Source organism: Thunnus thynnus, chromosome 7, assembly GCF_963924715.1.
Source record: "Thunnus thynnus chromosome 7, fThuThy2.1, whole genome shotgun sequence".
NCBI classification, from domain to species: Eukaryota; Metazoa; Chordata; class Actinopteri; order Scombriformes; family Scombridae; genus Thunnus; species Thunnus thynnus.
In genome coordinates, this window is record NC_089523.1 from 20,046,398 (window position 1) to 20,062,531 (window position 16,134).

General features: G+C 42.3%; 1 protein-coding gene across 1 annotated transcript; it reads left to right on the forward strand.

Moving 5' to 3' along the window:
• Positions 1–5,923: 5,923 nt before the first annotated feature.
• On the forward strand, positions 5,924–15,913 carry bmp16 (bone morphogenetic protein 16). The gene is made up of 3 exons (XM_067594800.1): positions 5,924–6,479; positions 12,043–12,416; positions 13,440–15,913. The coding sequence occupies exons 2-3, from the start codon at positions 12,050–12,052 to the stop codon at positions 14,513–14,515; spliced, it is 1,443 nt and encodes a 480-aa protein (XP_067450901.1). The 5' UTR covers positions 5,924–6,479; positions 12,043–12,049; the 3' UTR covers positions 14,516–15,913.
• Positions 15,914–16,134: the final 221 nt, after the last annotated feature.

Here is a 16,134-nt window from a genome sequence, read left to right on the forward strand (position 1 = left end):
AGAAAGCCAAATTATAGAAATACAGCATGGATAAACAGGATGACCAATTATAATGGATTTATAAAATATATGAATATATATCATCACCTGACCTCCACAGACACGTGATCACCTGATCTCAACTCCCTCATCAGCTCTTCAATAGAATATTCACCTTATGCTGCCATTTTTTCTCATCCGGTTTGAACACAATTATATTTGTTCTTCTGGTTTTGTGCTAGAATGGTTTGCTAGCTAATGGCTTTGTCAACAATTAATGAAATTTAGGAACATTCAGCAACTACAGTGTGGTGATCAGTTGGTTTTACCACATCCATCAGCCATCAGTGACTGGGAAGACGACATGCCAAGATGGTCTGAAATCACCTATGACTTATGATAATTACTATGGAATTATATTTTATATTATTATTACAATTATATTAGTATTATTATTCCATTTGAGGCAGCATCCATCTTGTCAGGACCGAGAAGAGGAGCCAGCTAACAGTAAATGAATAAACAATAATAAAGCAGACTCACTTGTTGCCCTCATTTCATCTGATATTTAATTTTAACAGCTCTTCTGTGAACTAAGTTAACTAAACTAAAGTAAAATGTGTAACGTTACTGTTTGACATTCTGAAACACCACCACACCAGTCAACTCGGCAGGCCACGCGATTTTTATAACATGTGATTTCATCAAATCAGACTACTGCTTTGTGAAATATGACGCTGAATTCATCAGAGGAACTGAGTGAATTTTGAAAAGTCTGTTTAATGAGTTAATTTACATTTTAAATGACTGACGACAAGGCAGCAACACAAACATGCCAGTTTTTAGTATGTAGCTCGGCCTACAGACATTTTTATCAGTTAAATGTAGATTAATTATCATCAGATAAAGCCTTCAACTGTTTCCTACTGTCAGAGGAAAACCTCTATTAACATGTTGTTGTTAAATTGAACAGAGTCGAGCTTACCGGTAAACATCTACTCCTTCTAAAAGATCATTTATGATTTCTTACGACTCACAGACATTAACTCATTTGGCAAATATTCAACATGATTCAGTATTCAGTAAAGTGAATAAAGGTTTCCAAGATTATGCTCGTCTGTCTTAAAGATGTAGTTTACACATTTTTATAACTGCTGATTTATTAGATCAGAGTACTACTGAGTGAAACATGACGCCAAATATTGCAGAAGACTTCAGTAATATATAAAAAATCTGTGTTGTCAGGTAATAAATATTATCAGTGTTTGATTATTTATGGTTAGGCGTTCCAATTAGGCTACCCCTGTCGTCTTTGCCCTTAATATCTTTGTGTATTATGACCTGCTTGTTCAAAAGTAATTATGTTTTATGGTGTGACGACACAGTGGTTAAGATCTGCTTAGGTTTAGGCACAAAAAACACTTCATTTTGGCAAGGAAAGGTGATAAAGCTGACATCGCTAAACAAAGTAATCGGACTTCCGCTCTAAAATGGAAGTAAGATTACAAAAAGACGCAATGCAGAAGTGCGCTAGCTCAGGCAAAGATTAAGGTGAATAAGAAAACTCTGCAGTCATCTGGCCTTTTTGTCTTGTTCTCTGGCTTCGTTATATCCCTCTGGTGGCCTGTTGCTGGACATTTTTTTCTGTTTAATGATCCGGTAAACTTTGTTTTTACTGCCCTGGTTTTCCTTGTGAGTTGTGCATTCAAGTCCACACCTTGTGTAGCAGAGCCAAAGTCTGAGTGGAGTCCTGTGACCTCACTCAGATTAAATATTGCTTTGATATGAGTGAGTTTATTACATATAAATGTTTGTATTTAAAAATCATTTTTAATTTTAAATTTGAAGAAAAAAAGCAATATTTCCAGTTGGCTTTATAATAACAATGCAAAAATTCATAACTAAAGACGACAGAAGACAGTTTTATTAATATCACCCTTAATACACAAAGTTACAACAACATCAGTGTCAGAGCAACAGATGCTTTTAATTCATAAAAGTCTGTGTTTCAAGACAGATTGTGCTGTAGACACAATTATAAATAATTGTGAACTTGACACGCAAATTCCTGGCAGTCATTTCAACATTTCTTTACCTTTGAGTGATGCGTTTCATCAAGTTTTGGGGACGCAGATGTTTAGTTGAGTACAGATAAAGTGGATTGTTGGTCCGTGTATTAAAGGGATAAGAGACTAGATAAATTCCCATATTATCACTGTGTAAGTATTTACTACATACACAAACACACACTTGAACATGTGTGCGTGTGTTTAAAGTTGTTACTGCTATTGCAATGAGGCAGAGTCACTAAGTTTACTGCCCTCTTTCCCACCACCACTGAATGACTGATGACCACGTTGATTGATGAGTAATTACCTGCGACAATTTGCTGAAAGAGAAAAAGAAGCAAGGTAGTTGAATGTTGAAGACATCCTGATATCCAAACACCCTCCTCCTCTCCCGACGAGGCCTTGCTCTCTGTGTCCATGGAGGGATGGAGCGGTACAGTACAGAGGCGGGAACACTGGGATGCAGGACAGATGAATGGCTTGTTAAGAGGGCGGTGAGGTATTACTTTAAAAGTTTCTCTCCACCCCCGTCGGAAGTCAGCGGGACAGGCAGCAGACGGCTTTTCCAGAGGATGGGAAACCTGGAGGCTGGAATTGCTGCTCATTTGGAAAAGACAGTTTAGTGAAGCCAAGACTGTGGCTCAACTATGAACCTTGAATGTGTATGGGCCCTTATTCAAGTTTACACAATTACACAACACTTTAAAGTCACTATACAGGTGGTTTTTTGCATGTTTTAGTCCTCTCAGCAATTAGCATCCAGTTTTAGCCCCTTTTTTTCTGCTTATGTAGCTTTGAGGTTGGAAAAATCATTATATTGAAGCTATATAACGGAAAAACTGACATAAACATTCAAACCCAAGACTCCATGGCTGCTCCGTATCATAAGATGGAAACATTCTGGACTTCTTTTAACACGCATTTCCCCAAATTTCAGCCTGGTAATTTGGCTTTTTTTGATACCATTAGGAAACCACTAAAATTCAAAATTAAGTTGGTTTAAACAAAGTTTGGCAGCATAGCATGACTTTGTAATGACTGGTGGGTCAATAAGACAAGAAATTAACTACCAATAGTGTATATTTTACATGACTGCTGACCATATGTCTATAGACTGAACTTCCAAGCAGTTCAGTTTCAGGTCACACAGCATGAAAACAACTTGAAGTGACAACACTTGCTTGAGTTGAGCAATCCATCACATTACATTACGTTGCTTTTATTATGTTATCATGGTAATACAGCTGCAAACAGGAAGTATAATTACTGTAAAACTCCCCAGTGATGCTTTCAAGGGTTGGTGAGAAGCTCTGACATCAACAACAAGAAGTTCACATTATACCTTTCACACTATATACAGTATGTTAGCTTACGCTTTGTCCTCCAGGTTTGAGTTTGCAAGACAGTCAATGTTTGCCAGTGCATTAATATTTAACATAAAATAAAATTACCTCTTAATGGTCACTGTGACAAATTACATATCTCTAGTACGTTTGGAGTGTCTACAGATAGTTACGTTTTTTCACAGCACACTGAAATTAACTGGAAACAACAGCTGCCTGGAAGGTAGGAAATCAATCTAAAAACTTAGTGAATGCTTTGGGAAAATGGTGAGCAGTAATAAACAGACAGGATTTCTAAATGTTGTAATGGTTTGAAGGGGACATTTCATGCTTTTTGTGATTTTCTGTTATTTATATACTGTTATGATGTTGGATTTCTATGTTAAATATGGTCAAAGGTCCGAAACTTGAGGCCAACATATGTAAAAATGCTCCCTGCAAGTCATAAGCCAGGGCTTCAACCTGCTCTGAACGCTTCATGTTCAAGTTACCTCTACGTCCTCCTCATGATAACGTCAGATTATTGGTTCATGCCCACAAATGGCCGTCCTTTCCGTAGCCTTTGTTGCTAAGGTTGTTGTTAAGGATTTCCATTAGTTGTTTGTGTTGTCCACTTGCATATTTCAGATTGAATTTCAACTCGAACACTCAAGTTGGCTCCTCAGGAGGCCTTAAAGAGACAAGACCTAAAATTGCCTGTATCAGACAGAGGCTGAACTGAGGGGCTGCATAAAGGGTCAATATAAGATAAATAAGTGAGTTTTTTGAACTGTAAATCATGCAAAGATATTCCAGTAGAGCCCTGCAATATTGATATAAACCTAGAAATGTGCATGATACGTCACCTTTAAGGCAGCCAAAATAAGCCTTAGAATAGGCCATAGAATTGGGTTGAATTTGTAGACGTCTAACTTCAAGCCCACTTATTGGTAAAGTAAGGTGTGCACCAGTCAAAAATCTCCTTTTACAACAGATTTAAGAGCAAGATTGCAATGAAAACTAGCAAGTCAGAGGCTTAATACACTGACTGATACTTAAATTGATGGCAATAGGCCACAAAAAACCTGACTTGTATTTACAGTGGTAATTAACTGACCCCAAAAGCAAAATTCTGTTTTCACTTAAAAACAAAGTCAAAGGTCAGGGTCAGCCAGAGCAGGTAGGAGTTAAGGAGGTATGTTTGATGACGTGAGGGTTTTAACCTCTGCTGAAGGTCAAGCTCTGTGCTCACTACACCTCCCAGCCAGACAGTTCATTGATCTACAGATTAGGTGTTTCAGTTCACTTGGGATCCAGCTGTTCACAGCAGAGGATGAGGTCTCAGAATCATTGAATAAATGTGCAAATGCTACTTTAGCCGCATTATTTAATTGCTTCTCTCACATCTCAAGAATTAATTTACAAAAGTCCTGAATCTGATAACATCCTGTCTGTCAGGGAATGCAGTAAAAAAAATCCCCAAAAGCAGAAAAAGTGTATTGCGAAAGGATAACGAGTGTGTGTTTGTGTGTAAAGACAATTACTCAGCCTCGGGATGAATGAGGTCTGTGGATGTGTTTTTTCTGTGTTTGTTCGAGAGTGGACGGGAAGAGCAAGTGGAGGGGACAGAGAGGAGGAGCAGAGGGAGGTGGGCAAGTGATTCTCCAGATGAGATCTAATATGTGAGACGATGCATCCTAAAGAGACGTTTTCTCATGGGCCCACCCCATGAATACAAATTCACTCGCCACCCGCTCTGCACTGGAAGGACGGATGCACCTTGCTTCAACCCGTAGTGGAGAAGTACAGCCTACTTTTTCTTTTTTTTTTCTTCTTTTTTTTTACCTCAACATCTTCCATCCAATCACAAAACCCAACTGTGGTGACTTCATGGCAGCTGTTATGAGTCATCCATTCATACCTTTGTGTTGTAACTGAATCTGTTTGCTCTTATTCAGTGTCATGGGGCCATGTATTTATAATGAAGGAGCGATTGTCTGCGAGCATGTTGGCCGAAAAGTAAAATGGTGCCAATGAAAGGCAGCAGGTGAGTTTGTTAAGAGGAGGAAATATGGAAATTAATCAGTCCGCTTCTGTGTGCCTTGACCTCAGGGTTCATCTGGAACAGGTTGTATGTACATGTGTGTATGTATGTGTCTGAGTACATGTTTGTGTGTCTGTGTGTGTGTGTGAGGTGTGATTGCGTGCACATGTGAACGTCTATGAGTGTTTGTGCTCATGTTTGTGTGTGTGTTTGTATGTGTATGTGTATGTGAAAGAGAGAGAGAGAGAGAGAGAGAGAGAGAGAGAGAGAGAGCAAGAGAGATAACAGCTTGTAAATGTACTGGGGCCGGTCTTAGTGACATCACTATTTGGGGAGATCTAAGTGGCCAGGAAAGTCAATTAGCGTTAAACTGAGTTTACCAGCTGGACACATAGTATAGCACAGACAAAAAGGAAAAAAAAGAGTGTGTGTGGATGTGTGTGTGGGAGAGAGAGCAATAGAGAGAGAGAGAGGAAAAGGGGAGGAGATACAAAAGGGAGTAACAGAGTGGAGAGGGAGGGAGAGAGACATAGTAAGGAGGTTTAGGAACAAGAGGGAGTTGTTGCTGGACAGACAGACAGACTGACAGGCAGATACTACTCATTTTCCTCCTGCAGCTTCCATGCACGGCAGCACCAGCGGTACAAGTGTGTTTCAAACAACCAGGGGTGGAAGTGCAGGCGACAGAGAAAGGGAGTTGCCCATGAGCAGAGGTCAGGCAGGCAAAGGGGAAAGCCGGTGGATGTTTTTAAGAGTTTGCTTATCTGACACTGACAACAGGATGAGAAGCTGAGTGAGGGAACAGAAAGGGGAGAAAACACAGCAGGGCAAAAACATGGACAGTGCAGCATTATCCACAGCGCATTTACATAGGAGACATAGGAGAGACAGGCACTGGCTATCCTGAAAGAGGTAAAACAGAGAAAGAGAGAGGACAATTACAGAGAGAAAAATAGTCCACTTTGTCCATTCTGTCCAAAGGAGCGGGAGCGAGAGCCGAGGGATCGTAACACTGGAGCTCAAGGATAAACCATGGACTCTGCATACATCCCACCACACCTGGACGTGAGTACCACATCTCTCTCACGCACTCACACGCACACACAAGTGTGTCTGTCAAGCCACAGGCCACAGGAACTGCACTGCTGAAACCATTAGTCACTCTGGGGAAAAACACACACACACACACACACACACACTCATGCTCATGCATACAGTGCTGGCACACCACGTTGCTCAATCAAAATCTTGTCCGGTAAGCAACTTGTCCAAGAATAATGTGCCCATTATGAGTTCAAAGAGCATAACGTAACTCACCACCGCGGCAACATACACAGTATGAATTGGCCCTCGGTGGTAACGTTCAGCAGCTTTAATGTGAAAAGCAGAGGTGTGTTTTTGTTCTGTGTTTCACATCGGTTTAGCTGTCAGACACACGACGTGAGCAGTCTCCGAGTGTTCAGTAGTCACGGGTTAGATATGTCAGTATTTCCACTGATGCTTTTGCAGTGTTTCGCCTCATCGGGGCCTCCTGTTAACCACAATGTACTTGTGACACCGAGACCACCTGGCATCCCAGACTGAGGCAACCTCACTGACAGCAGAGGAGAGAAAAAATAGCATGAATGAGAAAGTGAAAGAGACAAGTTGTAAATACTCAGTGACCTGTTGATGCACACACAAATGAGATGTCTGAAGCCAAAACATTGTGTGTAGACATACATGATAAGTCTGGAATAGCAGGTTGCAGTTATGTCGTGGAAGCAGGGAAGTCTACTCCACTCCTGAATGTCCACTAAACTACGCCAGTGTGTTTGAGTATGTGTGTGTGTGTGTGTGTGTGTGAGAGAGAGAGAGAGAGAGAGAGAGAGAGAGAGAGAGAGAGAGAGAGAGAGAGAGTCTAAATATTTTTCCTAGTGCTTCAACATATTTACAACACAGCTCTTCCACTGTTATACATCTTGGAGTGTTTCTGCGTATGTGTTAGCGCTCACTCGGCCCGGCAGTTAGCATGTGTTTAAGTCGTGTACCATTCTTAGCATACATGCACATGTGTGTGTGTGTGTAACAGAAATGCACATTTGACGTCTGGGTCATTAGCCAGCTAATCGGACCAGATGGGATGAATTAGAGCACTGTTCTAATAGAGTCCAATAAAACCACACAGCAGCCTACCTGGCATATTGTTCTAATGATTTCATCTGTTACGCCTCAGAAAGCAGAACTACGACTCCACTCGCAACTGTTTTGGACATTTTCTCACCCCGCCTCCATTATATATTAACTCCACAGCTCAAAGTCATGCATTAATGACTAGTTAAGTATGGGGAATATTGTGCAGTTGTAACCTCACAGTCAATTATACAGTCTATGGCATGCATGCTTGTTTTATATGGGTATAAAGACCGCGGTGGAAAAAGAAAGGTAGTGGATACAGATGTATCCTCAGAAGTGTTCTCAGGTGTGCACACTGTACATCACATTTGGGCTCATGAGGCTGTCTGACATGACATATTTTCAAGCGTTTGAGTAAGCTCAGAGCTAGAAAATGAACCCTGTGGCATGTGCGCTGCACGTATCATGTTCTGAAAGAATGAGACGGCAGCAAAGAAAAAAGAGAGCTGGAAGCGAGGGGAGAGAAATCAGGGAGAGTGAGAGGAGGAATTTGGGAAAAGAAACACGGGAAGAACAACAGGAAGGGAAAGTTGAGGGACCAGGCGTAACATGAAGACAGCGGCGGTGGATAAATCAGCCGGCTGCGGTGACACTCCGGCCCTCAGTCCGCTGCACTCTTCCGCAAAAACACCATTCATTTAAGGCCTAGGAAAAAAAAGAACAACATTAATGGGAGAGAGGGAAAGGGAGAGAGGGAGATAGGGAATGAAAATGTGATTCAAATAGGCACAAAAACAGATATTTTTAACAAGAACAAGAGACTGAAGAGAAAAACATGGTAGAGAGGGGAAATCAGAGGTTGGATTAAAAGAGAAGAAGATGATAAGGAGAAAAGAGAAAAACTGTAACATACTGTATAACAACAAAGAGGACAAAGCAAAAGGACAAAGTTCAAGGAACGCAAAGAGGAAGGAGGAAGGGGAAAAGGCAGCAGGGTTTGAAATAAACAGATAAAAAGAGAGGCAGAAAAAGAAACATGACAAAAGCAGGAGTTAGAAACGGACGTTGGCCAGAGGTCAGAGGTTTTAATCAGTGAGTTCAGAAAGACACAGGGCCAGCCGGCGACGACACTCGTCTGCCGCGCGCCAGGGTCACGCTACTGTCTGCTCAGGAGGTCAGGTCACATCTAATATGTCTTACGGGCTACGCTGCATGCATGCACACAGGAAGAAGATGCACAAACACTGCTGCTGAACTCCAAACCTCAATCTCACCTTATTCCTCACCTATTTATCATATCCTTCTTCGTCCCTTGAGAACATTTGATTAGTGTAGGTTCATGCCAGAGAGAAAAAGAACAAAAAGAGCACAGCGGTAGTCAGAGATAAAAGGAGGAACCTATCATAAAAATGTCAGTTTTTCTGGCTAAGTGGAATGAGTCGACACCGGTGTGGGTGGCACCCTGATGCACATGACACATAAAGATGCTAAATTAGGCATGGATCCTCTTTGCCTGGTTTAAATTAGATGGAGCCAGTCATAACACAGACACCCAGGGAGAGGAGAGGCTGTATGTATGTCAAAGTGATGTAGGGCAGGCTGGCCTCCGCTCACAGCCTTTTTCCTCTCTTTTTGTGTGTGTGTCTCTGCCTCGCACAAGCCGCGACACACCCTGTTGTGTGACGACTGAACCTTTGAACCTCGGAGTCACTCGGGTGACTTTTGTAGGTGAGGAAAGTACAGGAGAAGGGTGGTGTTGTTGTCCTTAATCTGCTTTACAAGTCTCCACAGTATATGGGAGAGGCTGTCCACCAGAGTGTCTAATCTGTAATTGTCCTCTGCTGCGTTGCCTCAGGTGAAACAGCGCTGGGTGGGGCTGTGAGAGTTTAATGGATAGCTAGCAACAATCCCACGCTTGGAGATGGCTTATTTTCCCAGGCATGCCCTTTGAACTGCAATCCACATGGACAACACACACACACACACACACACACACACACACACACACAACTAAAAGAATATAGACACACATCTTCACACCTGTGCCCTCCTCAACCCCTTCTCTGACAGTGTGGTAAGATTAGCAGTCATTACAACATTGTTATGTGTCTGCTCAGCCGTAAAAAACACCTCTGTTATCTGGCCGTAGAGGCTCTAATCGATTCTCTGTTCCTTAGAGAGATGAGATAAAGAGACATGGGAGAGAAGGAGAGAGATATGGTGAGCTTGGACAAGGAACAAGATAGCTACTCTGAGTTTAAAAATGTTTTTTACATTTTCAGTTAACCAGGCAAAACATGGATGGATGATGCTTGGAATTCAGCCCAGATTCTCATCTCTCTGGTCAACTGGTTTTATTCCTTCTGCCCATCTGACCCTTTTACACCTCACCTCAACCTCTACAGGTCAAGAGGGCCGTTAACTTGCCAGTGTCTAATTACTGGCTCAGTTATTAACACCTGCGCTACAGAGATGCAGGGTGTTAGCCAGGTCACAGGAGTAATTGTGTGACCCTTGTCTGTGCTCGTGTTCCCGCACTGAGCAGAGTCATGGAGGGAGATAAGTTGAATACTTGTGGGTCTGAAGGTGAAGCACTGTTGAGTTTTGCTAAAAGAGCACTTTTGTGGCTTCTGTGGGGTTTTAATCAGAATTTATTTTTCAGGCAGGAGCATTTTCACACACTATCTATCCTAAAGATTAAGAGATTTTAAGATAAATCAGCTTGAATAATTTGAGCATTCATGTTGAGTGAATGGAGCTGATATTAGTTTAGATGTGGGAAACATGTATTGTGATGAGAGATCCTTAATAAACCACCAATTAAGGCCAAAGCACACCTGGAGGAGGACACAAAAGGGATTTTTGGGCAATGACATTAGCACAGCATGAAAAGGTAACCTCTAATTTGATTCATCAAATAACAGATCATTGTCGTCCTGTATTGTATCTGTTTCTCCACATGAAACACTAATGAAACCAGACTGGCCATAAAACATGTCTCCTTATTTTGCATTGTTATCTTTCTTTGCATACTCTAGTGATGTAGTATCACACATCTGTAAAATAGAGTGACTTCCACAAGACATGTTTAAAAATCATGGTCAAAAGCAACAGAAGCAACAAAGGTAATAAAAGGTCAATACCCCAATTTCAAACTTCGGAAACTCCCTCCTGAGCCACAGAAGACATTATACAACTGTTTTCACAGGCTGAGTAGTACTCTCCACGACAAGTAAACTTTGTGTGTAAAATCTGTGAAGTGATCGTTTAATATTACTTTTCAATATATTGACATAAATACAAATATATGTTTATGTTTAGACCCACTACCCCCAAAAGAGAAAGTAAATCTCTACAAAGCAACGCAGACTGCCACTTCCTTTGTCCACATTCCTACGAAAGGTACTATGTTCATGTTCTTTCAGAGGAGTGTAATTATCCTCCTGGCCTGCAAAAGTCCAAAGTCAATGTGCAATAATTGCTACAAAGTAGGACTTTTGAACATAGTTGACCCAAATGTAAATGAAAAGGTCGTCGCACCACAGAACCTGATATCAGACTAAATTGACACATGTTTCAATATAAGGGTTAACACCAGACAACAACTTAAGTGAAGGTTTGTAATGTGAATAGCATTAAAACCAGCCCATATTCTATATTACGATCACTTGAGGAACACCCAAAAGGCTGGTTTGGGACCTAAAACTCCAAAAATATGGGGGCTAATAGGGCACTAAATAAAAAGATTTCTGGCTTCTTCACTCCCTCACTCACATATACAAAGTTACAGACAGATACTGAATGTTTTAATACACATATTCTCTGGTGCGTTGAAACGGACAAGAGAAGAAAGGTAAAACTTGTTATCTGTCATTGTAACAAGCCTCTACAACTCTATTACACACCAACACTCCACAGCCTCTGATAAATGCAAGATGTCTTTCATACACAGCACTATGATCTCTTTCACAGGCAAACACCCAGCACGATTAAATTACAGATAGAGACGATTTAATTAATCCTGCTTAGGTGTCCAAGGAGATATATGGGCTTTGGGGGTAAGAGGCTTGCAATAAATTCACAAAGAAAAAACAAAATAGCGCTGTTTCTACAGCCACGAGTAACAAGCAAATAACTTCATATGGATATGTGGGACGGTAAATTTCTTGAACATATGCCACATGAAGGCTGAAGACTAATGAGAAACTAGTGTGACCAGGAAGGAGAGGACATAAGCATGATATACAGAGTCCAGGAGCATCTCATAGGAGCTATCTTTTTTGCAGATTTCTCAACCAGTACTTCATATTGTGTCATTAAGTCATATGATTTACATTGCTCCTGGATGAAACACATACTGTGCACAAACACGTAAATTCAAAGGACATAAATTGAAGAAGACAGAGAAATCGCTGCACAACCTGCTTTCACATCTATTAACCGCTTCCTCTCTTCTTCTCTCCACCACACTTGTCCTCATTTTATCTCTCCTCTCCACCCTATCTCCCTCCAGGTCCACCATGTTCCCTGCTAACCTCCTGCTCCTCATGGTCCTGCTGCTACCTCAAGCCTCGTCTGGTCGCCAGGGTGGAGACACCAGCGAGATCGACCATGACAGGGTATCCCCCACGCCTTCCTCTTTATTGCCCCCACCAGCAGGTTCCCCCCTGGAGCCCAGCCTGGCTCAGACCATCCAGAGTCTCCTCCTGAGCCGGCTGGGCCTGCAGTCGCAGCCTGACCCTCGGCACGGAGTGCCGGTGCCCCGGTACCTTCTGGATCTTTACCGCTTCCACCAGCAGCAGTTCCATCTACTGGAGGACCCTTCCTTTAGCTTCCCAAGCCACCACATCCAGCAGGCCAACACCGTACGCAGCTTTCACCACACTGGTAAGATCACGGGCACATCATGACACCATGCTGTGAACCTTTCTATCAACATTTTGAATTATAATTGTTAGAGAGCACGCAAAGACCTTTGGACTCCATCTGTCCAAGGAAGCTGTTCATACATTCTGCTGAAGTCTTTATCAGTCCGTTGATGATGTATAAAGCTCCAGTTTATGACAGCAGGAGATGTGACTCACTATATAATCATCTAAACCCTAAATAAGATCCATCTGTGCGCTATTAGATAAGATGGATAGTCACAATATTAACATAACAATCTTAAAGTCTACTTTCAAAACATGTGTGAGAGCATGCAGTTCTGATCTTTGCTGTTAGGGGATCTCAGCTCAAAAATTAGCTTTTTGGGCCCTCAGTGGCATGCATCCTGACCTGGACCACAAAACTAGCTAATAATGTTGGACCCATCCTAGTTGATATTGTACTCCAGTGGTTCAAATTCACAAGTTTGCACTTAATCAAATTATAAACACCAACTGACATGTTTTGTGGCCCATGTGGCATTTGTCTGCTTTGTTCAGCTAATCTAGCATTGGTTTTAATACAATAAATACAAAATACAATTCACAAACATAAAACACAGAAGATAATAAAACTTAAAAAGCACATACAATAATACAGACAGCCATACTGGTCATGGATGTTACACAAACCCTATTTTTATTGCCTTTAAAATACCAACACATCTAACTATAAATTACTGTTTGAAGTGGTTCAAAAGACATTTGGGAACCATGAGTTAAAAGTTGGAACTTGCAGTGTCAACATGAGCTACCCGTGTAGCTTTCTACCTTTGTAACTGAAGTTATTGGCTGATATAGACTGACAGTTTGGCAATTTTCTTCTTTTCGAAATCATTCAAGAAAAATGTGACAAATGACAAATTGGACAAATGTTGCCAGTGTGTGTTTGTGTCTTGACTTTGAGTTTAAGATGGATGCATCAAGTGAGTTGAAACTGAACTAAACTCTCATTCCTTCTCATCTGTCTTCCTCTTTCTCTTAGAGCCCCTTGGGAACAGTCTTCCAGCAGAAGATCATAAGAGGGTGCACATCTCCTTCAATATCTCCTCCATCCCACAGGATGAGAGGGTGCTCTCTGCTGAGCTTCGGCTCCTCCGCAGTGACAGAGCCTCGCTGGGCCCTGGACCACACAGACTAAACCTGTACCTCTCTGAGCACCATGAGGACCCTGAACCTGCCCTTCTAGAGACAAGATTACTCACCACTGGCCTCCACAGTCGTAAAGCAAGTGGCTTTTGGGAAGCTTTTAGCCTAAGTGCAGAGCTCCTCCATAAGGCCCTTGCTGGGAGTGGCAGCCTGGGCTTCCTGCTGGAGGTCAGACCAGAGAACAGCACCACCTTGCTCCATGACCAGAGCCTCCTCTCTGCTGCAAACGAGGAGGTGGGAGAGAAACACAAAGAGGGACACCTGAGGGTATGCAGGTCTGTGGGGCAGGATGAGCACAGCTGGGCCCAGGAGAGACCTCTCTTGGTGACTTACAGTCATGACGGGCGTGGAGAGCCTTTAGTTAAACATGGCAGGAGGAAGCAGAGTGGTGGCCAGAGGATGAGAGGGAGAAAAGGCACAAAAGAGAGGACCAGGAGCAGCAGCAAGGGCCGCAACAGAGACCAAGCCTGGGGGAGGGCCAAAAAGACGGCCTATGCAGTGCCAGGCTGGGGAGGCGATAAAACAGGGGTCAGTTGGAGTGAAAGTGGAAGGGTGAAAAGAAATGGAGGTCGTGCTGCGAAACTGAAACGTCTTTCCCGTAACAGATGCCGCCGTCATCCTCTATATGTAGATTTCAACGACGTGGGCTGGCACAAGTGGATCATTGCACCCAGCGGCTATGATGCCTACTTCTGCCTTGGAGAGTGTCGCTTTCCTCTGGCAGACCACATGAACTCCTCTAGCCATGCCATGGTGCAAACTCTGGTAAACTCTGTGAATGGAGCAGTGCCCCGGGCATGCTGTGTCCCCACATCCCTCAGTCCCATCGCCCTGCTCTACCTGGACCCTCAAGACCGAGTGGTACTGAAGAATTACCAGGACATGGCAGTGGAGGGCTGTGGCTGCCGGTAGTGGGCTGGAGGACTCAGACCCAGAGAAAGCTAGATATGGAAGGGGGAGCATTGAGGGAATAGGAGAAAGACAGACGCATGAAAGGCGGATAGCAGAAAGACGCCAGCAAACTGCAAACAGACTGATCGAGACAAATAGCAGAGTAAGATGGATGAGTGGAAAGGAGAGAGATAAAGGAATGAATATAGCAGCTAAATCATTATCAGGCGCATGGAAAAGGGTCAGGCATGGAGAAAGAGTGCAAGAAACACAGCAAAGGGAAACTGCCAGGAATTACTTTTTCCCATTTAGCGATGATGCAGCAGCCTACACATTCAACTCATTCTCAAATGAGAAACCAGTGCTTTAACATCAGAGGGTGTCTGTATGTCTGTGTGTGTGATTCTGTATTCAAACGTTTGCCTCTCATCTCACACTCACACATTTGTCTGACAGACATGTGCATGTGTTTAGCTGTTGTGGAGGGCAGCAGAAATGGAAAAGGTTGAGAGTCATTACGTTAAAGCTCTGCAGAACCTCTCCGAGGGACTCACTGACGATTAACAGCATTAGCAATACGACGATGGCACCAGCATGGCATCTAAACTTTGTGTGACAGTTTGTTTATGCAGTATCTGAACCAAGAGGTGGGGTGCATCTGTTTTTATGAATGCATATGACTGTCCCTGACAAGCACCCTTACATCACAAGCTATTTAAAACCACAACAATAATGCTGAGGAACTATTATGCTATTGTTTGAATGTACTACTATCACTATTATTTAAAAAAAGAGACTTTTTTGTACATTTCTTTTGCAGACATGAAGAAAATCCAAGTGATGGTTGTCTTGTGATTATACATAATTCCACTGAATCGCGATTCTAACTTAAAAGACACGTTATGTATTTAAATAGCAGCAATATGGCATATTTAATCTTGAAAATATTTAAGATAGCTGCACTCAACAGGACATACAGCAAACTGAAAGCCCGCCTCCCACATGGCGTAAGTTATAGCTTTACATCTGTACAAATGTTAAGTGTATTGAATTAACCGTCTGTGTTACTTCAGCTGCCCACTTAATCATTGCAGACATTTTTGTGTACAACACATGATAGCAGACATAAGCGGTGTTGCCTTCACAAGCTCAACTAACAAGTCAGTTAAAAGCTCTATGTATTGTAGCTACTGAAGTGTGTAACAACAGGTGTCTTTGCTAGTTGTGTCTGCATGTGTCAAGAACAAAAAAAAAAGGACTGGGACGTTAGTGCCTTTCAAAACAGGGGCTTTAAAAGTGTTCTCTGCTGAGCTTAGTAATTGTTTTTCAGTGTTGCATTTTTCTCTCTAAGTGGAAACATTTAAGCAACAGCTTGTAAAATGTTTGACAATATACCTCTAATAAACAGAGCAAACAGCACACATGACTTTTCTGTTTCATCAATCGTTTTCTCCTTTATGTGATGCTTGCATCTCAAGAATTATCATTTTCACAGGCCAGTGGATTTATCGCCATGTTTAGGAAGAAAAAAAGGAAGCCAAGGGGCCCACTGAGAGTGCAGATCTAAGCAGATTTGTGTATATGATACTGTGGCTGAGGAAGTAGCTCCAACTTCTAATATCAAACCAGCTGTGAAGTTG

What these genes read in the sequence shown, in the direction of transcription:
- bmp16 (XM_067594800.1), top strand. Translation starts at nt 12,050, where the DNA reads ATGTTCCCTGCTAACCTCCTGCTCCTCATGGTCCTGCTGCTACCTCAA. An exon ending in ACGCAGCTTTCACCACACTG is followed by an intron (nt 12,417 to 13,439) that starts GTAAGATCACGG and finishes TCTTTCTCTTAG; the next exon opens with AGCCCCTTGGGAACAGTCTT.